The 26802-nt window shown below is 41.5% G+C and overlaps 1 protein-coding gene across 6 annotated transcripts in view; it reads left to right on the top strand.

Annotated features, from left to right (window-relative positions):
• Positions 1 to 26802, top strand: part of LOC148850981 (transducin family protein / WD-40 repeat family protein) — a 106024-nt gene that overhangs the window by 17536 nt on the left and 61686 nt on the right. For all 6 annotated transcript variants that reach the window (XM_088944222.1, XM_088944223.1, XM_088944224.1 and 3 more), the window contains exons 5-6: positions 8896 to 8956; positions 26517 to 26656. In XM_088944222.1, the coding sequence (XP_088800348.1) occupies positions 8896 to 8956; positions 26517 to 26656 (201 nt within the window). The remainder of the gene's footprint in view (positions 1 to 8895; positions 8957 to 26516; positions 26657 to 26802) is intronic.

The raw sequence follows: 26802 nt of genomic DNA on the forward strand, positions 1-26802 counted from the left end.
TCTAACCCTTCGTCAACCTGCTCATCTTCTACTCTCCTGCCTTCATGCCACAGGGAAGCTCCAATTAGCTGTCATCAACCAAATAGTGTAAAAAACTCCATCTGCAAGGATATCAGTCTTTCGAGGGATATCTTCTGGTTTTACATTACTTAAACTTACTGCTGCTGAATGCAGATCTTTCACAAAAAGACCATCCAATCTAGCCTTGCATAGAGAGGCAATGGAGTGGAAAACTTCTGGTTTCCATAGGTGAAATGGCAGCTCCAAAATCCAAACAACAACTCTATCCTCAACAGTCAGGTCTTTGGAATTGTCTTTTTCCTTGTTTGGGTGTAGTGGGAATCCTACGATTGATGTTCAATGCCTTTTTGCACCAACTTTCCTTGCATGGCCAAAGAAAAGAGGAAGACTCATGTGGAGATGCTTAAGAGTGGTAACAGTGTGGACAATTTGGGAAGAAAGAAATTCTAGAATTTTTCTAGAGAAAGAGATAAGCAAGGAAGATATAATGGAAACAATAATGATTAGAGTGGCGCATTGGCTGAAGTCCATGGACACCTTTTCAAATGTGTCAATGGATGATTTAGTTAGAAAGTGGAAGGAAGTGGCTGAATCTTGCTCACTTAAGACTGTCTCTAGTTATCATTGGTCTCCACCAGAAAGAGGATTTTATCAAACTTACTTTGATGGTAGTAGTATGGGAAATCCAAGAAGTTCAGGTATCGGTGGAGTGTTTAGAGATGAGGAGGGCATGATAATTGCCCTATATTCAGGACCGGCTGGGGAAGGAGACTCTCTTAGGGCGGAAATTTTAGCTTTGATGGAAGGTGTACAAAGGGCGAAAGAATTGAACATTAGAAAACTGATTATTGAGAGAGATTTGAAATCGGTAGTGAGCTGGATACGAAGTGAAGATATGAAATTGTGGACCTACAATAATGAACAGAAGTTCAGATGGTTGACAAGAGAAATGGAAATCTCTTTCAAATGGATCAAGCGTGTGCTAATTCGGTAGGTGATGCTTTAGCCAAACTAGGGGTGGGAAGAGAGATATTGTTTTGGGCATAGTTGTAAATCAGGGGTTTTGTTGTGGGGGGAGATAAGAGATCTTGTCTCTCATTGACTTTTATCTCTTACACTTTTATTATTTCTTTTCTATGTACACTCTTATAATTATTTTTTAATAAATTATGCAGTTATTGATAGAAAAACTGCTGTTTCTTCAAAGGTAGCATTTTTGGGTAAATTGCTGAAACCGCCCCTGAAGTTTCTAACCATTGCTGAAACTTCCCCTAAAGTTTGGTAATTGCAATCACCTCCCTTGAACTTTCTAGCACAGTTGCAAGTAGACCTCCTCTGTTAGAATCCTTTAACAAGAGGCATGAAAATGTCCAAAATACCCATGCAGTTACTTTTGACCAAACTGTTTATTTTCCAAATTTTCTCTTGTATCAATCACTACCCCAAATCCTTCCAATCTCTTTTTCCGAAATTGATTTATTTTCTAAATTTCCTCTTCATATCAATTGCTCAAAGGTAAAACTGCCACTTACACTCTCTTTTTTTGTTGTTTTTTTGATGAGTAATAGTAAAATTTTATTAATTCATAACCTGATTTAGAAGTGTAATTAGAGGCTGTCTTACTATACTCTGGCCCTTTAGGTGTTGGGAACTCAATTTGGGCAGAGCTGTTAGCTGCAATACAAGGAATAATTCTTGCAAAAGAAATGGGTGTAGAGCAGCTTCTGGTTGAAGGGGACTCTAAGACAGTGGTGAACTGGTTAAGTAATCCGGATGATGTCACGTGGGACTACAAGAATGAGATAAAGAAACTGTAATGCCTGACAAGGAATATGTTTGTGTTGGAATAATGTTAAAGTAACTTAGTTGCAGTTGTTAGGGCCTGTTTGTCTAGTTAAAGTGTTTTTTATTTCGTTTTTATTTCAGTTATGTCTGTTATTGTACTCAGGGGCACAAGGGTCTTTTCCCTTGTTATTTCTGTCGCCCTATATATAGTAAAATAAACACTGGCGCCGCCAGTACTGTTACATTGCAAACCTTCTCTCTTCTCTTCTCTTCTCTTCTCTCCTCTTCCACCTATCTTTGGTCGGCTACACTGTCAAGATGGTATCAGAGCGGGAATGCTGATTAAAAGAGAGCAGATCGATCAACCCTACTGTCAAGAGAAGATCGATCAATCCAAAGAATAGATCGAACAGACTAGTAGAAAGGAAGTCTGATTCTGGACTACATAATAGCTACGACTGGTACAATTCTCCCTATTTTTTCTCTTCTTTACTCTCCTTGGTCATGTGCCGAGTGAAAACCCTATGAATCTGGGGCGGCTGAATGCTGTCGAACCTGTGTAACCCTAGTTTTCTTGGATCGTGTGATCCTGTTCATGTGTTAAGACAACTGTAGGTCAATGCTGACCTGTCTTCTCAATGGTTTGAGTTGACTATAAGCAAGAAGGATCTCTCCTGCTGATTAGGGGCTGTTAGCCATTCTGGAATTCTGGTAGGTGGGGACTGATAAATCTATACAGGTTTGAAACTGCCGAATATTACCTCAGGTTTGTCCAGAATTTGGTACTGTTTGTGCTCAATCTAGTTGGTAAACCCGAGTGTGTGGGTGTGAACTGAGTGGAGCATTGCTTTGTGGAGTAAGGAGGGGTCCTAAGTCCGGTGTGTGGGACTGATTAACTGCTTGACTATGTCGACTGAGAATTCTGCTACTTCAGAGATCTCAGGGAGCCACAATGGAGTGAGTGGGGGAATGGATATGAGCTTTCCCATGGCTGTCATTCCCTTTGATGGCCTGAATTACCTTGAGTGGTCTAGGGGGATAAAACTCTACATCCTTGCTAGGGGGCGAATAGGATACATCAATGGGAGAGTAAAGGAACCGAAGTATGGAAGTACTGAGCATGATAGGTGGAACCAAAAGAACAATATGGTGATGTCTTGGCTCTTGGTTTCAATGCTGCCACAAGTAAGGAAGACCTTTATGTGGGCTGAAACTGCTTGTGAGATATGGGAACAAGCGAAGTCCACCTATTCAAAACAGAGACACTATGCCAAGATATATCAACTACAAGCTGAATCTTCTACTTGCAAGTAGGGGGAGAGGAGTCTCTCGATGTACTATTCTGATTTGACATCAATATGGAAAGAACTTGATCACTATCAGAATGTGAATTGGAAGTGTGATGAAGATGCAAAGGCCTATAAGTCACTTGTATCACAGCAACGCGTGTTTGCCTTTCTCCTAGGGCTGAATCAGTCATATGAGTCCATCAGGGTACAGATCTTGGGTAGTAAAGACTTGCCATCAGTCTAGGAGGTGTATGCCTTGGTGCAGTCAGAAGAAAGCAGAAGAAGTGTGATGAATGGTGTAGAAGGGGAGTCAGTTGCCCTAGCGGTTCGGGGAAATTCAGATACAAATGTCGGAGGTGGCTTTAAAAGGGGTGACACTCAGAAAACAAACAGAAGATAAAAGCAAGCTTTGGTGCACTCACTGCCAGAAGACACGACACATTAAAGATACATGTTGGGATCTCCATGGAAAACCCAAATGGGCACAGGATTTGGGTAAGAAGTCAGCACTGGATCAGAGCAAGAAACCAGGCCAGCAGAATCAAAGTAGGTATTACTCAGCTAATCTGGCATCGACAGAGACTAGTCCTTCTGTAACTCAGGAGAGACATCCCAGTTCTGACCCTAAGGAAGATATTATCAATTCCTTCCGTGAACATTTGGAATTGTATGGTAGGACTCTCCGCCAGGTGGATTCTGGGCCTACTCCTTCTACCTCATTTGCGTCTACATCAGGTAATGCCACATCCTTCCATGTGTCATCTCATACTACTGATTCACCTTGGATTATTGACTCCGGAGCCTCAAATCACATGACCGGTAAGTCAAATTTGTTTCAGACATATAACCTTCTCTCTGGGAGAGATAAGGTAAGACTGGCTGATGTTTTTTTTTCTACCATAGCTGGCCGAGGCACCATATCTCTCCCACTTGGCCTTACTCTTCCTAATGTCCTGCATGTTCCGAAATTACCTATTAATTTGTTGTCCATTAGTAGTATTACTCACTCTTTGAACTGCTTAGTCACCTTTTTTCCGTCTTCATGTGTGTTTCAGGATTTGACCTCGGGGAAGACGATTGGTGGAGGAAGCATGGTGGATGGTCTCTACATGTTGGAGAATAATGCTGGTCTAGTGGCGACTGAGTCCACAAGTTCGTCGAGTGAGAGTCTGGCCTATTTATGGCATAGTCGTTTAGGTCATCTTTCTTTTGAGTCATTAAAAGTTATGTTCCCAAAGTTGTTTGAATCCTTGTCAGTGAGTTAGTTACATTGTCAAACGTGTTAGTTGAGTAAGCATTGTAGAAGTTCTTTACCTTTAAGAAATAAAAGATCTGAATTTCCATTTCATATTGTTTATTCTGATGTTTGGGGCCCTGTTACTCTACCTACTGCGGCTGGCTATAAGTATTTTGTTACTTTGATTGATGATTATTCTCGATACACTTGGGTTTACCCTATGCGATCTCGAGACGAAGTGCCACAAATTGTGAAAGATTTTCAACGCATGGTGTTCACTCAGTTCCAAATGGAAATTCATATTTTCCAGTCGGACAATGCAAATGAATATTTCCATGGTGATCTCACGAAGTTCTTTGCTTCGAGTGGGTCACTTCAGCGAAGCTCTTGTGCCAGGACACCCCAACAAAATGGTGTGGCTGAACGAAAAAATCGTCACCTTCTCGAAGTTGCTCGTGGCTTGCTGATTCATATGAATGTGCCAAAACAGTTCTGGATGGATGCAGTATTGTGTGCGACATATATCATTAATCGCATGCCCTCTCGGCTACTAAAGTATAAGGCCCCACATCAGCTCCTGTTCCCAACAGCCCCACTGTCCACCATTCCAATGCGTGTGTTTGGGTGTCGTTGTTTTGTCCACAACCTATCACCTACTCGTGGTAAACTTGACCCTCGGGCTGTTCCTTGTGTTTTTCTTGGTTACCCCTCGTCTCAAAAGGGGTATCGTTGCTATGATCCCATTGCTCGCAAGTACTATGTTTCCATTGATGCCAAATTCTTTGAGAGTCAACCGTTCTTCTCGGTTTCTCCTCAGGGGGAGAGTAGGGTTGAGGAGAAACAGGTGACGACTCAAATGCAACTACCTCCTTTACCCGATCCTCCTCCGTTCCGGGTTTCCATCGTCGTCATAAGAGCCAGCAAAGTTCAAGAGCCGTGGAGCCAGACACCATGCAACCAACATCATCGGATTCACCCGAGGCAGATCCGTCTCATCAACTAGGTACACTTGATCCCATTGCTCCTTTAAATGTTGATTCACATGTCCCCAATGATCTTAATATTCCTATTGCTAAGAGAAAGGGTGTTAGATCTTGTACCACTAATCATCCTATCTCTAACTTTGTGTCCTATGAGCATGTTTCACCTTCGTACCGTGCCTTCCTCTCCTCTGTGGATAGTGTTCCCATCCCTAAGACCGTGGCTGAAGCTTTGTCAAAACCTGAATGGACAGATGCAATGCAGGAAGAAATCGATGCCTTACACAAAAATGGTACGTGGGAGTTGGTAGATCTTCTTGAGGGGAAGGAACCAGTGGGGTGCAAGTGGGTGTTCACAGTGAAACACAAAGCTGATGGAACTGTTGAAAGGTACAAGGCTAGACTGGTAGCAAGAGGCTTCACACAGGTATATGGAATGGACTATGCAGAGACTTTTGCTCCTGTAGCGAAGATGAACTCCATCCGGATTCTCCTTTCCTTGGCGGCAAATCTTGACTGGGATCTTCACCAATTGGACATCAAGAATGCCTTCTTGAATGGTGACTTGGAAGAGGAGGTGTACATGACCCAACCCCAGGGTTCTGTGCCAAAGGCAGTAAACAAAAGGTGTGCAGGTTGAAAAAGTCCCCATATGGATTGAAACAATCACATCGGGCTTGGTTTAGTAAGTTCCATGTAGCAGTCCAACAAATGGGATTCAAACAATGCCAGTCAGATCATACCTTGTTTGTAAAAAGAGGTGAAGGTAAAATTGCAGCTCTTATTGTGTATGTGGACGGCATAGTGATCACAGGAGATTGGGAGGCTGAAATCCAGAGACTAAAAAAATTCTTAGCCTCTAAATTTGAGGTGAAGGATCTAGGCCCCTTACGATACTTTCTTGGAATTGAAGTTGCCTGCTCTCACAAGGGCATCTTTATTTCCCAACGGAAGTATGTACTAGATCTACTAGAAGATACATGCAAGTTGGGGGTAAAACCATCGGATTCACCTATTGAACCTAATCACCGTCTGGGAGACAGTCAGGGAGAGTTTTTGAAAGATGTAAAGATGTTCCAGAGACTCGTGGGGAGACTTCTCTATTTGTCTATGACCAGGCCTGATATTGCCTATGCAGTGGGTGTCCGTAGTCAATTCATGCACAGCCCGATGACAACTCACTTTGAGGCTGCAGAGAGGGTCTTGAGATATCTCAAGAAGTTTCCTGGAGCTGGTTTGTTGTTCCAGAAACACAGTCACTTAAAAGTGGAAGTATTTACTGATGCAGATTGGGCAGGAGCAGTCAATGACCGAAAGTCTACCAGTGGTTATTGTGCCTTTGTAGGAGGAAACCTTGTCACATGGAGAAGCAAAAAACAAAGTGTGGTGGCTAGATCCAGTGTTGAAGCAGAGTATAGAGCGATGGCTCATGGGGTTGCGGAAATCATGTGGATAGGAAATCTGTTAGGTGAACTGGGTTTCGTAGTAAGCAATCCTACGTCACTCTACTGTGACAATAAAGCAGCCATCAATATTGCTGCTAATCCAGTTCTGCATGATAGAACGAAACACGTTGAAGTGGACAAGCATTTTATCAGAGAGAAACTTGAAAGTGGAGAAATGTGCACACCATATGTCAACTCGGAAGAGCAACTTGCAGATATCTTCACCAAAGGTCTTCATCATGTGCGGCACAAAGATTTGTGTGACAAGTTGGGCATGATTGACATCTATGCTCCAACTTGAGGGGGAGTGTTGGAATAATGTTAAAGTAACTTAGTTGCAGTTGTTAGGGCCTGTTTGTCTAGTTAAAGTGTTTTTTATTTCGTTTTTATTTCAGTTATGTCTGTTATTGTACTCAGGGGCACAAGGGTCTTTTCCCTTGTTATTTCTGTTGCCCTATATATAGTAAAATAAACACTGGCGCCGCCAGTACTGTTACATTGCAAACCTTCTCTCTTCTCTTCTCTTCTCTTCTCTCCTCTTCCACCTATCTCTGGCCGGCTACACTGTCAAGAGTCTGTAACAGTACAGTGGGTTGGGAGATCAGCTAATGCATTTGCTGATGTCTTGGCAAAACAAGGGACAAGCAGGGAAATATTGTTCTGGGCGCAACTGTAATTTGTGTCTTTTTAACAGTCATGAACTTTTTGATGTAGTTTTGTGTTTTCTGTATGGAGAGGCAGCACCTCATGCTTCTCTAAGGGGATTTTCATGTAACTGATCTTTTGAATTAATGGAATATGACTCTTATAAAAAAAAACAACCATGGAGAGGTGCGAGCTGAGCCCCACCTAGAAGCTTACGAGTACACTAAAATAAATTGCAGAAGTCACAGTTGAGCCCAAAACATTTCTTCCCTATTTACCCTTGTTTGGCTAACACATCAGCCAATAGCCATGGCATTTGCTGATCTCCCCACCTACTGTATAGAAACCAACATATTCCTTGTCAGCCACATGACTTTCTTAATTTCATTTTTGTAGCACCAGATGGTATCCTCAGGGTTTTTCAGCATCAATAATATGTTTTTGTTGTTCATAAAGTTAATATTGATTTTTTTTTTTTTGTTAAAATCAGTGTCAATAATAACTGCATGTTTATTTTGGATATTTACGTGTCTCTCGTTAGAGAACTTTAACCAAGGGGGTCTACTTGCAACTATGACAGAAAGTTCAGGGGAGGTGATTGCAATTACCAAACTTCAGGGGGGGTTTCAGAAATTTACCCTTTTTTTAGTTTGGATGACTACACTTGGCAGGTGCTTGACAAAAGACCAGCTGGCAAGAAGAGGAATGATTCTGGAAAGTGAGACCTATTCCTTATGCAATGAATGCTTAGAATCTTGGAATTACCTAAAGGATGAAGAATTTCAGGCTTTCCAGGTAGAGTGAAGGTGCTCTGGACTTTGGGGCATTTTCCTGCTGCTATTATCTGGACAGTGTGGAGAGAAGAAATATGCGTATTTTTGAAAGTTCTCAGATGTGGATACAGTAAGAAGTAATTTGAAAGGCCTGTTATGTTCTTGGCTAAGCACTCATAAATAATTTCAGTGAATCCAGTCCAACTCTTTTTTTTGATGCTGGATCTTTTTCTTGATCAAGGTTCAAAATATCGATATGCCCGATACGTTGGTAGGGGTGTATCGGGCGTTTTGATACTTGTTTTTATTATTATTTTTTTTCCAAAACTGGTTCAGGGGAGCCGGTCTAGGACCCCTCCATCCCTGAACCAGTCAGACCCTCGATACACCCACTGTAGGGGCGTATTGGAAGGGTCCCGGAACGATACGTATCGGTCGATACGTAACGATACTTTGAACCTTGTTCTTGATAATATGTTTTGTTTGTTTTTTCATTGTATATCCTCACTGTACAGTTTCTCAATGTACATGGGCTGCTGTGTACCAAAAAAAAAAAATCCACCCCTTTTTCCTCCCCTATTGCTTGTAATCTTCTACAAAGACTCCTATGGAGCACCTAACAATTCAACTTTGTTTTGGGTATACATTCATTGCTTTCTGTAGACAATCCTTCTTGCTTGATGAATGTAATGTAACTCATGCCATTTGAGTCTTGCACAGATACGGTTCGAGGTTTAGCCGTGATGCCTGGTTTGGGAATTCTTTCTGCATCACATGATGGGTGAGTTATCTTTCTTTGTTTGTTCCATGTTGCATTGCTGGTATAACTTAGAACTATCGCTGTTCAGGTGCTTATATACTAACTGTAATCTCAATAGCCCATGCTCTTACGTAAGTATGCAGTGAAAGTTTATAATAAGTGTATTAAATAATGTAGTGACTACTAGTTTTTTATTATTGGCTATGTTGTCAGATATGTCATGTGCCTTAACTATGTTATAGAATACTTCTGTCATGTGTGTCTGAATATAAACTCAACTCAGCCTTAATCCCGACTATTTGGGGCCAGCTACATGAGTTTTGTCCCAGTATTGTGCTCTATCAAGAGATATGTATTCTTTTTGAGAAAAGATAACTGATTTCATTCAACAAGGGAGGGATGTACAAAGCCTTGTCAGCAAAAGAAAAACAAAAGACAAAGCCCACTAATAATTTGGCAATGTATGTGCACTATACAAAAAATCCCTTCCCAGCCCAGATTTAGCAAGACTATCAGCCACTTGATTTAACTCTCTAGGAATCCATCTAAAACTGCAATGCAAAAGGTAAGCTCTGTGATTTCTAACAGCAGGTGGGAGAGCTTACATGGGTCAAGAGTCTGTCCAGAGGTCCAATTTAACATTTCTTGTATCTCCTTCCGCTGCAATGAAATGAAGCTGTTGCAACTTGGCAATTCTGAGTCCTTCCAAGGAGGGCCCTAGTCTCTGCTTCTGATGCATCAGCAGCCTTGGAAGGACCACTATAGGCCCGGGTCAATTCTCCATTTGATCTTTGAACCAAACCTCCTATTTCCTTTGTCTGAGCTGTCCTCTATAGCTCTCCTAAAGCTGTCATCAAAGTTCAGAATGTACTCACATTCTTGTCTTGGGGTGATTTTAAAGAAGGCTGAGGGTGAAAGGGAGTGGTTGACAGTGGGTCTGCCCAATTCCTCTGCAGTTCACTCCGATTGATACCCTCAAAGACTTTACTATTCACCATCCAGCTGTTGATATTAGCTAGGATATGATCTCTAAGGCTTCATTGGGAAACGATGTAAAACATCATCAGTGTAAAAGTACACAGATGATGTTTTATATTGAACCGTTAAAAAGTAACTGTTTGAATTTCAAAAAGTGTGCATGAGAAAAGCGGAGTTTTATATCAATTTTATCAATGTAAAACTCTGCCTTAATGAACTTTTACATGGGTTTACGATGTAAAACTCCACTCCATCCAAACGTACACAAAACTGAACCGGAGTGGAGTTTTACAACAATCATGATTGTACACTCCTTCCAAACGCCAACAAAATTGAACCGGCATAAATATTTACACCGATGACGTTTTACATCGGTTCCAAGCGCAGCCCAAGAGTATCCACGGAGGAGTAGATCTCATCGAATAAGCTCCTATTTCTTTCCTCCCAGATGTTCCACATGTTAGCATGGATAATTACTTTCCAGAAGCAACTTCCTCTCTTGCCGAAATTAATCTTTAGCCCTTGCTAAGAACTGATAAACTCTATAACAGAATTTGGGAGAGTCCAGCTGAGACTGCCCCTTGCTAAAGGATCAAGAAAAACCGCCAAAGACTTCTGGCCACAATGCAATTGATAAAAAGATGTCCAATAGATTCCCCACCGTTATAGCACATCAGATGAATAGAAGGAGAGATGTAGAGTTTGCCTTGAAGCTTCTTTTGGAGGTTGTCAAGGTATTCAGCTTTGCACAAGAAGCCTCCCAAACCATGAAGGAAACTCTAGGGAGAACTGTGGGAAGCCAAACCTTTTTCCCCGGAAAAGGAGAGGGGGTTGGCTGGCAGTTAGATGTTGAAAGAAAGAAGAGGTAGTGAGGGAACAAAGTGGGGTTAAGGACCACATGAGCTTGTCCTTAATGGAGGGAGAGGCCCTCTGATCGTCTTATCAAGGTTGCAGAAATGAGAGCTTGTTTATCATGCACTAACCTAAAAAGAGAGGGGAAAACTTCACCAAGAGGTTTATTTCCCCACCAAAGGTCTGTCCATAATTTAATGGTATTCCCATTTCCAACTTTCAGTCTAAGAAGGGGAGAAAAAGAAGCAAAGGACTGTAGAATACCTTCCAAGGATTTCCAGAGGAATGAGGTGGTAAAGGAAGAGAGTTGCACCGTCCCCAACTACTTCTACTATATTTGGGGCAGATGACTGAGGCCCATAGAGAGTTTTGTTTCATCTTGAACCTCCAAAGCCACTTCCAATGAGAGCCTGATTGCTTTTCGAGATGTGTCCCAACTCCCAAGCCTAGCCCACCTTCTTTTCTGGCCCTACAAACAGTTCACAAAGTGACAACCTTTCTCTCCTCCTCCCTCCCAGAGGAAATCTCTTTGGATTTTCTCCAATCTATTCCTAATCCTAGCTGGAACTTTGAAAAGAGAGGAAGTAGATAGGGAGGTTTGAGAGTGTAGCCTTGATTAGAGTTAGTCTACCACCTTTGGAGAGATAGTTCCGTTTCTAGGTACCCAGCCATCTCTCACATTTCTCAATGATAGTGTCTCAAAAACTTGTAGATCGTGGGTTTTCCCTGAGGGGTAGGCCCAGGTATGAGAAAGGAAGGGATTACACCCTACATCCCAAAGCATCCTTCAGATTTGCCATTAACGCTTGGGGGGGGTATTGAACTATTGATGCCTTTAATGCTACTTTTCTCCTCTAAATTTGTCTTCACACCTGTTATTGCTTCATAACACTTCAAGATCCTCTTCAAATTTAAGAGAAAACCTTTCTTTGCTTCGACAAAGAAAATGGCATCATCTGCATATCAAAGATTAGAAATTTGGATGTTCCCATGCCCCACCAAAAAACCTTTTATAAGATCAAAATCTGTAGCCTTTTCGTGAAAGCATCCAGAATGTCTGCTACCAAAGTAAGGAGAGGGGAGTGCAGGCAGCCTTCCCTTAAACCTCTAGAGGTCTTGAAGTAATCAACTGAAGAACCATTTACAGAGATTGTGAGCCGAGTCGAGCTGATGCAACCTCTCTTCCATTTAATCCAAACTTCCCTGAAACCTTTAAGCTCCAAAACCCTCCAAAGGCAATTCCAGTCTACCTTGTCGTAGGCTTTCTCAAGATCTATCTTGGAAATTACCCCACTTAACCTTCTCTCTTTTCTATCTTCCACCACTTCATTCGCAATCAAAACCCCATCCACAATTTGTCTCCTTTGGATGAAGGCACTTTGAGTAGGGGCTACCACTTCATTCAAAGCTTTCTTTAGTCTGTTTGCCAATTCTTTTGCAATTATATTATAAAGGCTACTTAGTAAGCTGATAGGTCTAAAGCCTCTGATCCTCAAACAACCTTCCTTCTTTGGGATTAATTTGAAAGTAGAGTTTGTACCTTTATTAATTTTAGCTGACCTGTAAAAGTGTACAAACACTTCTAGTAAGTCGTCTTTCACAAGATCCCAACACTCATGATAGAACCAACTAAGGAACCATCTGGCCTGGGAGCCTTATCTTCATTAATGGAGAACACTGCTTCTTTGATTTCCTCTTTATCAAATTCTCTTTCCAGCCAACTTCTACTTTCTTCTGACAACTTCTCACCATTCTAGGATACTAGGTTCAGCCTCCAATTCCTATAAGAAGAGTAAAGGTCCTTAAAAAATCAACAATCTCCTTTTTGATCTGAGCCAAGTCATCCACTTGACCATTCACCCGAAGCGTGGGACCTGATTTTTTCCTACTCTGAGCATTGGCATATCTGTGGAAAAATCGGGTGCTACCATCACCCTCCTTGTTCCAGTGGACTCTAGATCTCTGTCTCCAATATCTTTCCTCCCTATCAACTAAGGTCCATTAAGATTGAACCCTAGATAGAAGTCTGAATGCTACTTTCATATTTTTGATTCTGAAGGTGGAAGGAGCTACAATTATGAGGGATTTCAGACCTATAAGCTTGTTGAACAGCTTCTATAAGATCCTGGCCGAAGTTTTGTCTGAATGAATGAAGAAGGTTCTTAACTCGGTGATAGCCAAGAATCAATTTGCTTTTGTGCCAGAAAGACAAATGCTGGACAGTGTTCTAGTGGCTAATGAACTGATTGATTCAAGGAGAAGGGAAGGAAAACCTGGGCTGCTGTGCAAGTTAGACTTGGAAAAGGCCTATGATCACTTGAATTGGAGATGCTTGGATTTTGTACTGGAAAGAATGAATTTCGGGCAAAAATGGAGAAATTGATTAAAGTATGCACCACTTCTCCAAAATTTTCAGTCATGGTTAATGGTCAGTCGGCTGGCTTCTTCAAGAGTTCTAGAGGTCTTCGGCAAGGAGACCCCCCTCTCCTCTTCTATTCATTTATGTGATGGATTTTCTCTCTGCCTTTGTGAACAGGGTGGGAGAAGAGGGCCTATGGCAAGGTTTTGAAGTTACTCCAGGTGGAGAAAAGGTACAATTGCTTCAATTTTCTGATGATACCCTATGCTTCATTGATGCTAATTTGGAGCAATTGGGTGTGCTTCTTGGGGTGTTGTGCTGGTTTGAAGTAGTTTCAGGCTTGAAAGTCAACTGGGTCAAGAGCAGGTTAATTCCAGTGGGAAAGGCGGAAAATATAGAAAACCTGGCAGAGGTGTTTGCCTGCCAAGTTGGATTCCTTCCAACTACTTATCTTGGTCTTCCTCTGGGGGCTAAATGTACCTCCTCTTTGATTTGGGAGCCGGTGGTGGAGAGGTTAGAAAGGAAACTGGCAGGTTAGAAGACCAAATATCTCTCTGGGGGAAAGAATTACTCTACTCAAAAGTGCTTTATCAAATCTTCCTTCCTATTTTCTGTCTCTCTTCCCAATGCCAAGAAAAGTAGCCCAAAGAGTGGAAAAATTGCAGAGGGATTTTTTATGGGAAGGGTGGGAAGAAGCGAAGAAGATTCACTGGTTAGCTGGGGTCAAGTTTGTGCTCCAAAAGACAAAGGTGGACTAGGGATCAGAAAAATGAAGGTTTTCAATAAGGCTCTTTTGGGGAAATGGATTTGGAGATTTGGCAGAGAAAGAGGAAGCTGGTGGAGGAGATTAATTGCAGCCAAGTATAACCCAGACATTGGGGACTGGGTTACTACCAGCTCCATGACCTCTCTTGGGTGCTTGATTTGGAAGAAAATCATGGAAGTATTCCCTTCATTATTGAGTAATGGCCTTTTGGTAAAGTTGGGGAATGGCCAGAGGATTCAATTCTGGAAGGATATGTGGTGTACTAGTAGACCCCTTGCCGAGATGTTCCCTCAGCTGTTCCAAATGGCAGAAAACCAAGAAGCCTTGGTTGCTGACTGCTATGAGGTTAGAGACAACACTTGCCTTTGGTGCCCCTCTTTCAGAAGGCATTTCCAGTACTGGGAACTAGATCAAGTTTCAGGGCTGTTGGAGATGTTATCTAATCAGTCTCTGGAGTTATCAGAAGAAGATTCTTGGGTTTGGTCATGGAGCGCAGATGGTCTGTTTTCTGTTACTTCGTTTGCCAGGATCCTTTCAACTGATCAATTTGCTGATTTCCCTGCTGATAAAGTCTGGAACCAGACTGTCCCTTTAAAGCTTAATGCTTTGATCTGGGCTGTGTCTCTGGATAAGTGCCTTACTAAGAAAAATGTGGAGAGAAGAGGTATGCAGCTGCAGGATTCTTCTTGTGTGTTCCGTAATCAAGGGGAGGACAGCAGCCACCTGCACTGTCCTATCTCCAATAAAATCTGGAGCCACTTCCTCTCCTCTAGGCAGCTATCATGGGTCATGCCTGCAACTGTTCTGGATCTCTTGTGGTGCTGGGACCAGAGAGGCTTATCTAAGTTAGGAAAAAGTGTCTGGTTCTCAACTCCTGCGGCTGTAATTAGCACCATTTGGGCTGGAAGAAACAGAAGAATTTTCCAGGGTAAGCACAACACTGTGGATCAGCTATTGTCCTGTACTGTTGGAAAACTAATCTCTTGGAATGCTGTTTCTTTAGGGGTTCAACCAAGGGTATTGGGAGCCCCGCTGAACGCTGGCAGTTTCTAATTGTATTGTTTTCTGGCTTCGTGGTCCCCAGATTTATGGTTTTGGGGCCTCTTGTACTCTGTAATTTGGTTTTGTTCTAATAAAATTTACTTTACTTTCTTCAAAAAAAAAAAAAAGGTGAACCCTTGCCCTCCTTTCTTTATCCAAAGTAGAGAGCTGCCCATTGGATTCTTATTCATCTAGCAAGGATAACTCAGTCCAAATTCTCTTCTTCTCTATAGAGATAGGATAGAACACTTCTTACTCCAACTTTTGAGCTTGTTCTTCACATATTGCAGCTTTTTTTAGGAATTTGAAACCTGGACAGCCATCAACAACACACTCCTTCCTACTCTATCCATGGCTTCCTTTCCTCCCTACTTTGAAATCTTCATTAGGCCTCATCTAGTTTCTTTCCCTGACTTCTTTTCCTCCCTACACTATCTTTGGCTTCCTTCTAGTTCAAATCACATTGTAAGTTCTTCAGTTTCTCATTGACTGCAGATGGAGAGTGTTACCTGACTCCCCTAAAAGCTCCCCTATTTCCACTTCATACCTTGAGAATCCACTGTAGTAATGCCCAAACTTCCAGCCATCTTATTAGTTTCACTTGCTGATTTCTCTGTTTTCTGTTGCTTCAAGGGATACTTTCTTTGGGCCTTTGTTTTATGATGAATGTTGTTATAAGTAGACCAGTGGTTTGGGGGCTCCTCTCTGCACGAACGCATTGACACTAAAGAAAGAGAGAAGAATTGGAAGGAAGTAATAGGAGGTACCTGGAGAGAGGATTGAAGCAAAAGGGGCAGACTCCTGGGTTGAGCTGAGTTCTCTGACTTTTCCATGGTCATAGGGAAGACTCTCTTCCCACCACTATTGCAAGGGTAATGGGCCTTCTCCTGATTTTCGTGGAAGAGCAAGTTCACTCTTGATAAGGTGCCTTCGTCATTGGAAATTTCTGCTTCTATTCTATATGATCCTGACTCATTTTTTGGTCCCAAATCCACAACTGAATTTGAAGGAAATGAGGAGGGTGCGGAGGGGCAGAACACTGATGATTTTTATTCTACTAAAATTTGAGGGGTGTCCACTGAAACTCCCGAAGGATATAGGGGTTGAAGGTGACAATAACGTGTCGGGATCATCTGAATAGGCTTCTTCTAGAAGTTGTAGACTAGAAGCCCTAACCTCGAGGAAAGATGAATATTTGGAGCGGCTATTCTCTCAGCTAGGGTCTGGCTTGTCATGAATTGAATGCTGACAAGTTGAGCCAGCTTTGCTTGGGCCCAATCTTTCGATAGGGTCTGGATGGGCCTGATGGGCCCAAATAGGAAGGCTTCGACTTGAAATTCTAAAGTCTGGGCTCTAGCAACAAGACAGGGGGCAATGACAGGCTTTCTCGTTGGCCCACACGTGTGAAGGGACTTTTGAGTCACTGGGTCCTTCTGGTGTAAGCTATCGAGGACTTGGTGAGTTAGTTGGATGAACTTGGTCTTCTCCTCCGAGATTGCAACGTCGAACCAAATATTCCTTTAATGAAGGAGCACTGATTTGGGGATTCCATGAAGGTTTCTGCAACGAACCCGGATCTTTGCAGTATTCAAATCCTTAAGGAGTCTAGTTGAAGGATGGATTGTCTCTAATTCACCGCATAGATTGCCTATTAGCTCAAAAGTCGGTCAAGTCCAAAGGTGAAAGGGGAGTCTTCTGATCTTGATCCAACCGTCAAACTTAAGAGACTCATATGCTGAACTTACCAATGGACACTGCCTGCAGAGAGAAACATCAGTGCCAAAAATATTGATTGAGCCTTGCCTAAGTCACTTTTGGATTGTTCGTTTGAATCTGCAAAGCCAATTGCCTGGTTACTACTAAAAGGGTGGAGGTCTATCCATGATTGAGAGTGGAGGTTAGCTGTTAGGCCTTGTTCCAGATCTTCCTAGCCCATATTTGATGACTTCTCACAAATAAAAGCTAGCTTCTAGATGCCAGAGGGGTTCAAGTTGTGGAGGTTAGCTATTAGGTCTCATTCCACATCTTGCCTCAGCCACTTTCTTTTTGGGGTGGGGGGGGGTGTGGTTTGTCGCACCTCTAGAAGGGACCAAGAAGGATCTCTAACCTTGCCCCTTAACACTCTCTGGAATGCAGTTCCCCTAATTTTGTCTGATCCTTTCCAAGAGGCCACTTGAACATATCTCCCCTGACTATTAGCCTTCGAATGGAAGATTGTATATTGGTTGCTCGTAGGGATCTTCCCATCCGTATGTAGCTTTTATCCGACGATAATGGCGGAGAGAAAGGAGGTCAGTTCTGAGCATTCATGGGCACCTAAGGTTATTCTTGTATAGCCTCTTCCCCTTTCTATGATAGCACAACTACCATCGGTGGAAGGGGAGATTGCGAACTCAAAGGACTTGGATTTGATGCAGATTAGTTTATGGACGCTGTGAGATGGGGGTCTCTCAACCAAAGTGGGCATGCCTGGAAAGAGAAAAAAAAATGAGGAGAAGAAGTGGAGGGGCCTGAATGGAGGTTCAGCGGATCTTCAGCAGCGGAAGCGGTACAGCGGCGGCAGTGGCAAATTTTAGTGGAGCCCAGAAGGTTAGGAGGCTTCTATGCCTCAAGTTGCTTTGTTGGTTGATTGTTTGATGTGTTTTAGATCCTCTCTACTCAGCAGTTTGAAGAGGGACTGTCAATGTGGAGTTCGGTTGATTGATATATGTGGATGATGTGTTTGGTGGGTAGTTCTCTGTGAATTGTGAGGTTAGTTGACTCGTAGAAGGAGTTGCTTTGCTGATGCTCCAGGTTTAGGAGTTGCAGCTATGCTGTTGAAGTTTTGGAACCATTAGATAAGTCGGTTGAGTGCTGTTGTTTAGGTCAGGAAGGTCTTCGTCTTGGGAGATTGGTGCAAAAATAACTAATGGCAGCTTCTGGCAGTGTGTACAAAACAAGTGTGATGGTACAACCTGATTTAATGGCTGTACAAATGACGTTGGTTAAACTTAATGGTACCAACTATGTACAATGGGCGAAGTCGGTGGAGGTAAATTTGACGGCAAGAGGAAAGTTAAAATATTTTAAAGAAAACAAACCAGACCCAGGAGCTGCAGGGTATAATGATTGGACCTGGAGAATGCACAAATTATGACATGTCTTTGGAACAATATGGAACCTCATATCAGTGTGAACTTGATGTTCTTTGATACTACGAAAGAAATTTGGGAACATGCTAAGCAATTGTATTCTGGACAAGACAATGTAACTAGAATCTATCAATTGTATCAGGAGTATTTTCAACTACAACAAGGTGATAGGAGTGTGGAAGAGTACTATGCTTGCTTGAAGAGTTTGCGGAATGAGTTGGATTCGTATCAGCCTCTTTCGATTGATCTCAAAGTGCAAAAACAACAGAGAGATCAATTGGATGTGGCACGTTTTCTTTTTGGGTTGAGGTCTGAATTTGAACCAGTGCGTGCCTAGATTTTAGGTAGCAGTGACATACCTACACTATCAGAAGTTTTATCCAAAGTATGAGGGGTTATGAGTCCACATACAAACATACAAATAGCTCTCTAGTATTAGAGAAGTCGACCCTAGCCACAACCAGAGGTTGTAGAGGTGGCTCACGTGGTAGAAGTAGCTATCCTAGAGGGAGTAATCATGGTGTGAGAGGAGGTTACAGTGGTGGTAGAGATGGGAATTTTAGAGGTCGTGGTGTCAGTGTTGCTGGTCGAGAAATGATCAAAGAATGTAGCTATTGTGGACGAGAAGGACATACTGTGAACTACTGTTATGATCTGCATGTCCCACCATCTACTTGGGCCAATCATGCTACTGTGGAAGGAGATAGTGGTACTACGGGGGATGACTCCACTGCTTTAGGTACTGGGAAGGAGAAGGAAATGGTTTCCATCACCCAAGAAAAGTATGAAAAACTTCGTTTGTCTTCTTCTTCTATCGATAATATTGTCTCTTGCGAAGTCAGGTACAACATGTCTTGTTTCTTCTTTTAAACCATGGATTATTGATTATGGGGCCTCAAATCACATTATTGGGTCCTTAGACCTATTTGCATCTTTATCCCCTCCTTCTATCACTCATTCGGTTACCTCCCGTGTTTCTGGTACTAGTGATGTTTCTTTACATTTTGATTTCACTTACCGTCGGCCCTATATGTTCCTAAATTTCCTTTTAGTTTTATGTCTGTTAGTAAGTTGACAAAATCTTTGAATTGCCCCGTCTCATTCTTTCCATCCTATTGCATTTTTCACGATCTCGAGACGGGGAAGACGATTGGTGGCGGGCATGAAGCTGGAGGATTGTATTATCTTGATGGTGGTGGATCACAAATAGATCTTCATTCCTCTATTGCACCATTGCAATGGCACTGTCGGATGGGTCACCCTTCTCTTCCAACTTTCAAGAGTCTTGTTCCAAAGGTTGTGTATGTTCGTGGGTTATAGTGTGAAGTTTGTCAGCTTAGTAAACATCATCATGTCTCATTTTGTTCCAAGGGAATCTACTAGAGTCTCGGGTCTTTTTGAACTTGTTCATTCAGATGTTTGAGGTCCTTGTCCAGTTGAATCTTATAATGGTTTTAAATATTTTATTTCCTTTGTTGATGATTTTTCAAGAATGACTTGTATTTATTTAATGAAATCTTGTACATAGGTGTTTGATATATTTCTCTCCTTTTATGCTGAAATTAAGAATCAATTTGGTATCTCCATTAAATACTTTTGATCTGACAATGCAAAAGAATATTTCTAACACTCATTTCGTATGTTCTTTGAATCTCATGGCATAATACATAATCATCCTGCTCCTCCACTCCACACCAAAATGGAATAGTTGAGGGGAAGAATAGACACTTACTTGATACTGCTCGGGCACTTTTGATTCATACGTCAATTCCAAAAAAATATTGGAGTGATGTTGCTCTTACTTCTTGCTTTCTCATTAATTGTATTCCATCTTCTGTGTTAAGTGCCTCATCTCCTTTTTCTATTGTCTTTCCTTCTCAATCTCCGTTCCCTTTGCCTCCGCGTGTCTTTGGTTGTGTTTGTTTTGTTCATTGCTTGGGGCTGGCATTGGATAAGTTGGATGCTCACACTCTTAAATGTCTTTTTAGGGTAATCTCGGACCTAGAAAGGATATAAGTGCTACAGTCCTTCCCTTCGGTGCTCCTTTGTTATTCCTGATGTGACATTCTTTGAAAATGTTCCTTTCTTTTTCTCAACTGACCCTACTTCTCTTGATCTCTATCCCCACCTCCTCTTCCCTTACCAATGGAGGAGGTGTCTATGCCTGCTCTTGTTGTTCAAGAGTCAATGCAACCACCGATCCATCGAGTGTATGCTCACGACTCTCATGGTATTGTGCTTCAACTTTCTCCATCTTCATCTCAACCATCAGCGGCTCCTCTGTTAACGGATCCATTTCATTTCAATCTTTTCATTGCGCTTTGCAAAGGTAAGCATGCTTGTACTAAAAATCCTATATCTCGTTATGTTTCATTTGCCCATTTATCTCCATCCTATCGGAATTTTGTATCCCTTCTATTGTCTGTGTTTGTTCCTAGATCTCTTCAAGATGCTCTTCTCTCTTCGGAATGGAAAAGGGTGATGGATGAGGAATTTCATGCTCTTCAATCTAATCATACTTGGGACCTCACTTCTCTGCTTCCAAGGAAGAAATCATTTGGTTGTCGGTGGGTTTACACTGTTAAGCATCTTGCCAATGGTAGTGTGGAGAGATATAAAGCACGCTTAGTAGCCAAAGGGTATTATTATAATCCAAGAAATCTGCCCATATAGTCCCAGCTTGTTATATATGTAGTCCACTCTTCCCCGACTCAATCCTTTAGCAAACAAATCTGCCCATTGGTTTCCTGTGTTAACATATGAGTATCTATCACTCCACTCAGCACCTTCTCTCTCACAAAGTGACAATCAACCTCTATATGCTTGGTTATCTCATGAAACACCGGATTAGAAGAGATATGCACTGCAACCTGGTTGTCACAGTAGAGTTTCATTGGAGTGTCAATAGTGTATCCAATCTCCTGTGGAAGATTTCTCAGCCACACTAACTCACAAGTAGTAAGTGCCATAGCTCTATATTCTGCCTCTACACTGCTTCTTGCCACAACTATCTGTTTCTTACTTTTCCATGTCACCAGGTTACCCCCAAGGAAAGTACAATAGCTTGTAGTGGATCTCCTACCAGATATAGAGCCAGTCCAATCAACATCAGTATATCCCTCTATTTCAAGTTTTCCTCCACTTCTATATATCAAGCCACGACCAGGAGCCCCCTTTAAATACCTCACAATCCTTAGAACTGCATCCCAATGTAGAACCCGAGGTTTCTGCATGAACTGACTTACCACACTAACCGCAAAGGAAATATCTGGCCGAGTAATGGTTAAGTAGTTTAGTTTACCTACCAGACGTCGGTACCTTCCAGGATCTTCAAACTCTTCACCCATATCATTACTCAGCTTAATATTTGCTTCCATAGGTGTTTCAACCGGTTTGGCACCTAACAATCCTGTTTCTTCCAACAAATCAAGAACATATTTCCTTTGACACAAATTAATACCATGCTTAGACCTTGCTATTTCTATCCCCAAGATATACTTTAGTTTACCAAGGTCCTTTGTCTGAAAGTGTTCCTGTAGAAAGATCTTCAACCTATCAATTCCCACCTTTATCATTCCCGGTAATAACAATATCATCTACATATACCACCAATAGGATCTTTCCAGCCTGAGAGTCATGACTGAAGACCGAGTGGTCAACCTAGCATTGTTTCATACCAAACTTCTTTACCACCTCATTGACCTACCAAACCATGCACGAGGAGACTGTTTAAGTCCATAAATGGCCTTCTTTAGTCGGCACACCTTACCATCCTCCCCCTGAGCAACAAACCCCTGTGATTGCTCCATATAGACCTCCTCAAGTAGATCACCATGTAGGAAAGCATTTTTGATATCAAGCTGAAAGAGAAGCCAATTATACACAGCAACAGCTAGGGATATCACAACACGGACTGAACCAATCTTAGCAACTGGGGAGGTCTCTGTGTGGTCAATACCATATTTTTGGGTGTACCCTTTGGCAACCAGTCTAGCTTTCAACCGCTCTACACTACCATCAGGTAAGTACTTAACAGTGTATACCTACTTACAACCGACAACCTGCTTACTAGGAGGAAGTGTGGTGAGGTCCCATGTATGATTATGAACTAGTGAACTGAGAGTTCTTCTTCCATTGCATGGTGCCACCCCGGAGAGGCAAGAGCTTCCCGGACATCCGTAGGGACAACAACAGAGGATAACAAGGAGATAAACTGGCAATGGGAAGTAGAAAGATGAGTGAGAGAAACATAATTAGAAACAGGATGAAGGGTGCAACTACGTTTACCTTTTCGCAAGGCAATGGGAAGATCAAGTTCAGAGATCGGGGTCGGGGCTGGTGTGGGAACAATTGCCGGATCTTTCGACGAGGATGGAGCTGGAGGAGGAGTCGGTACATGTTGGCGATGTGTATACACTTGACGAATAGGTGGCCGTTCAACAGGTGGTGGCACCAGACATTCAACTCATTACGAAGGTTTCTCATGCTAGCATAGTATTCCTCAAGACTTTGATTACCCTGTTGCAAATTAAAGTATTCTTGATATAGCTGATATACTCTAGTTGTGTTGTCTTGACCTGAATGCAACTTCTTAGCATGGTCCCACACTTCCTTGACAGTATCAAGAAACATGAAATTCATACTAATCTTGGGTTCCATACTGTTCCATAACCTTGTAATAATCTGTGCATCTTCTTGTTCTAGTCACCATACTCATGAGAATCAGTAGAGGGTTTTTCCTCCCTTATGTGTTTCACTTTCTTCTTTGCTTTAAGAAAGACTTCTCTAGATTTCGCCCAAGGTACATAATTTTCTCCATTCAACTTGATAGAGGTCATCTGAACATTCAGGTAATCTGTAGGAACCATCACACTAGTTTTACTGTCATTGTTGTCTCCCATTGCTGAATTCTGCACTCTCTACACCACAACCCTACCACACGACTACCTGAAAAACTCACCACACTGCTCGAAGACCACTCTCCCTTCAAACCACACTGGAATCCGCGTAAACCCTAACCCATTACAACCTGAATTTCCACCATATGATCTGGAACATATTCACCATTTGATTCACAATAAAAAACTGCATAAAAACCACTTACGTAATCACCAGAAAATCAAACTATACTCGACACCCACTGCACCACTCGAATTAGTCCTCTTCTCTTCATCGATTAAGGGAGGGCTTCCTACAAACCATAGCAACCACCCATGAACTGCACGACTGGAGGCATAGAAACCTCCAAGGGAAGAGGGAGATCACTCCTTTTCAGCCTCTTCCCTTATCTCCAACTGATGGCGAAGAAAAAAAGAAGAAAACCCTAGACTGGATGCGTGAAGACCAGAATTCTGGGCAGATTCGGTTTGCTCAACCTAGCTCTGAGAACCAGACTAAGAAGAAGAAGAAGAAGAAGAAGAAGAAGAAGAAGAAGAAGAAGAAGAAGACGAAGAATGTAGTACAATGTAGGGTTTGAGAGGTTCGGTAATGTAGTACAACAGTTTGGGGATGACACAATGTAGGGTTGATCATTCAGTGTTTAGTAGAGCTACTACCTCTGGGAAGATTGTGTTTGCAGTCTATGCTGATGACATCATTATAACAAGAAGTGATGAGCATGGCATTGAAAAGCTCTAACAGTTCTTACAAAGCCAGTTCCAGACTAAGGACTTGGGGCACTTGAAATATTTTCTGGGCATAGAGGTAGCAAGGTCAAAGTGGGGAATCTCTCTCTCACATAGGAAGTATGTGCTTGAAGATGTGAAGATGTTTGATAGTGAGGGGGAGCCTCTAGCTGATCCTGGATGGTACAAGAGAGTAGTTGGAAAACTGATTTATTTAACCATTACAAGACCAAACATTTCCTTCAGTGTTGGATTATTGAGCCAATTCATGCAGAACTCAAGGACAATCCATATGGAAGGTATTGTTAGAGTTCTACGCTATTTGAAGGGTTCTCTAGGTAAAGGGTTGTTGTATATGAAAGAGAGAGAACTTTCCTTGGAAGGATACACTGATGCTGATTGGGCAGGGTCGGTTACTGACAAAAAATCAACAACTGATTACTGGACATTTTTGGTAGGGAATTTGATTACTTGGAAAAGCAAGAAGCAAAATGTGGTGGCTAGGAGTAGTGCTGAGGCCGAGTGTAGAGCAATGGCGCACACTACATGTGAGTTGGTGTGGTTGAGACAATTGTTACAAGAGGGGAATATCAGTCACAAACCCCATGAAGCTATTTTGTGACAACCAGGCAACCATTCATATCTCTTCCAATCCAGTGTATCATGAGAGGACCAAACACATAGAGGTGGATTGTAACTTTGTTAGACAAAAGGTGGTCAGTGAAGAAATCATTACCCCATAAGTGAAGTCTGAAGATCACCTAGCTGATTTGTTTACCAAAGTTTTGAGTGGTTCTCGGATGAAATACATTTGTAACAAGTTGGAGTTGTATAATATATATGCTCCAACTTGAGGGGGAGTGTTAAAATACAGCTTTGTTCTAGGGTTATTTTAGTCTTTCCTCTTCTTTAAATCAGTGTTTTTTTGTCTCTATTCTCAAGTCTCTGTATACAGGGGTAGTATTGTAATTTTACTTTTCATTATGAATTAAACATACAAGGCGGTAGTTCTCTCTCTCGATTGAGACTATGAGGCTCTATTCTGTTCGACTTCTTCTTCTTCTCCTCTTCTTCTTCTCCATCTCTTCCCCTTCTAGGCTCATATCAGAAGTTTCTTTTTCTTTATTTAATTAAATACAGGCCTGATAACGTGTACAATATAAAGAAAGCTTACTGTATTAGTTTCAGTCCCTTGGGAATGTTTAATGAATGCTTCTTGATAGGGAAATTATGTCTATTGATGACTGTAATTACTGCTTGCAAGATTAAAGGGAAGATATAAAGAATTATGGGAGAGAGAACCAAAAATCACTCAATGGGGTGCCTAGAATCACTCCAAGCTGCGGGAATCACTTGTCACCCTTAGCATAAGCTGCAGGAAATCAAATAAGCTCCATTCATTCATCACTCCATGTTTTTGTACTTTAGATACACATATACGTTATTGGGGTGGCCAGTTCTACTAGAACTAGAAAAAGCAAAAACTACAGAATTGCCACTATCAAAAGAAAACTCAGTAATCATAAGCTATTTAACCATTGGCTATGAAATTTTAAATACATCTAAACTCTGATTTGGAAAATCAAACTCTCTGGGTTCCACAGGCAACAAAATAAAATGACAAAAAATAACCCTATTGTTAAAAATGCAACAATTACATGAAAAATTTAGAAATTTCCAGTTTGGGATTCTTTACTTCTGTGTCGCTCTTGCTTTTTTGGAGTCTTCTACTAGCAGCAAGTCATATTGTGTTTTTGAATATCATCATTATCGTCTAAGTTTTTTTTCATGCTCATGTGTTTAAATATAATAAAACAAAACATGACATGATTAGGTATGTATTTTTCTAATCAATGTTGTCAGATTCAAAAACAGTTGTAATACTGTTTTGGTTACAAAGTCATATGTAAAATGATCCAGCCACTGGGTTGAGCCAATGACCCTTGACATCATACTTAAGTATTAGAAAAAATATTGTTTGCATGTTTATATGTACTTAAATGATTTGTGTCTAAAGTTTCGATACTGAGGTACAGGTTCAAATCCCCTCATCTCTTTTTTAGAGTAACAAAGGTAATTACAATTGTCTCGTGTTTTTCTGAAAACTAGAAGGTTTGTGAAAATCCCCCAGTTTGTCAGTTTTGGTTCTTCTGGTGTTTCTTAAAATTAGCACTGCAATAAAAAACGAAAACCCTTACTAGCTCATGGGTTAACGGGTCTGACTTTCTCCATTCCAAGTCTGACAATATTGGTTTTAATGCCCCCACTCCCTCTACTCTGCCGATTGCACTTTTCTATGGCCGTATCTCTCCATCTCTCTATTTTTCTCACATAGATTTTACTACAGGATGGAGAAAGAGTGCAAAATACAGAGTTCTTTGCTATGCCTAAAGGTAGGTTCTAAGGCCCGAAGACCTGACTGACAGTTGGGATTGCATCAATGTGGTTTTGGTGGTTGATGAGGTTTCCTAGTTTCTATGTTTTGAAAACCAGGGAACAGCTTCATTATAAAGTATAAACAACTAGCTCCAACTAATTTTTGCTCTTGATGCAAATACAACATATAAGTCTTGAATCTATTAAAGTAGGACATGCATGGCTTTTGCAAGATCCTATCCTAATTATCCCTGAAGATTATGTTTATAGTTGTCTTCAACACAAGCAATGCAGATGTTTGTATTATGTATTTGATCCATGCAAGGGGCTTGTCCGTTATGTATATATTTTATCTTTTTGTATTTTTCTTTTATTTACTCCTGCTTTCCTTTGCCCTTTATGGGTTTCTGGTGGTTGTATGAATTGTGTAATTCTAGTATTTGTGCAATGGCAGTTCTATCAGATTATGGGCATTAACTGGTCAAGTTTTGATGGAAATGGTTGGTCATACTTCAATAGTCTATTCTGTCGATTCACATATCTCTGGACTTATTGTTAGTGGAAGTGAAGATTGTTTTGCCAAAATATGGAAAGGTTAGTACTTTTTGGTGGAACATGTTTTGGTTCTTTTTGTAGTTCATTTTCCATTTTTTCTGTTTTGGTATAATCTTCTGTGTCGAAAAGATCCAATTGTAATTTGTAAGTAGTCAAAGAATGTTCAATTTTACTTCTGTATTGTC

This window comes from Nelumbo lutea, chromosome 5, assembly GCF_056320005.1.
Source record: "Nelumbo lutea isolate HS-2025 chromosome 5, American lotus-T2T, whole genome shotgun sequence".
Taxonomy (NCBI): domain Eukaryota; kingdom Viridiplantae; phylum Streptophyta; class Magnoliopsida; order Proteales; family Nelumbonaceae; genus Nelumbo; species Nelumbo lutea.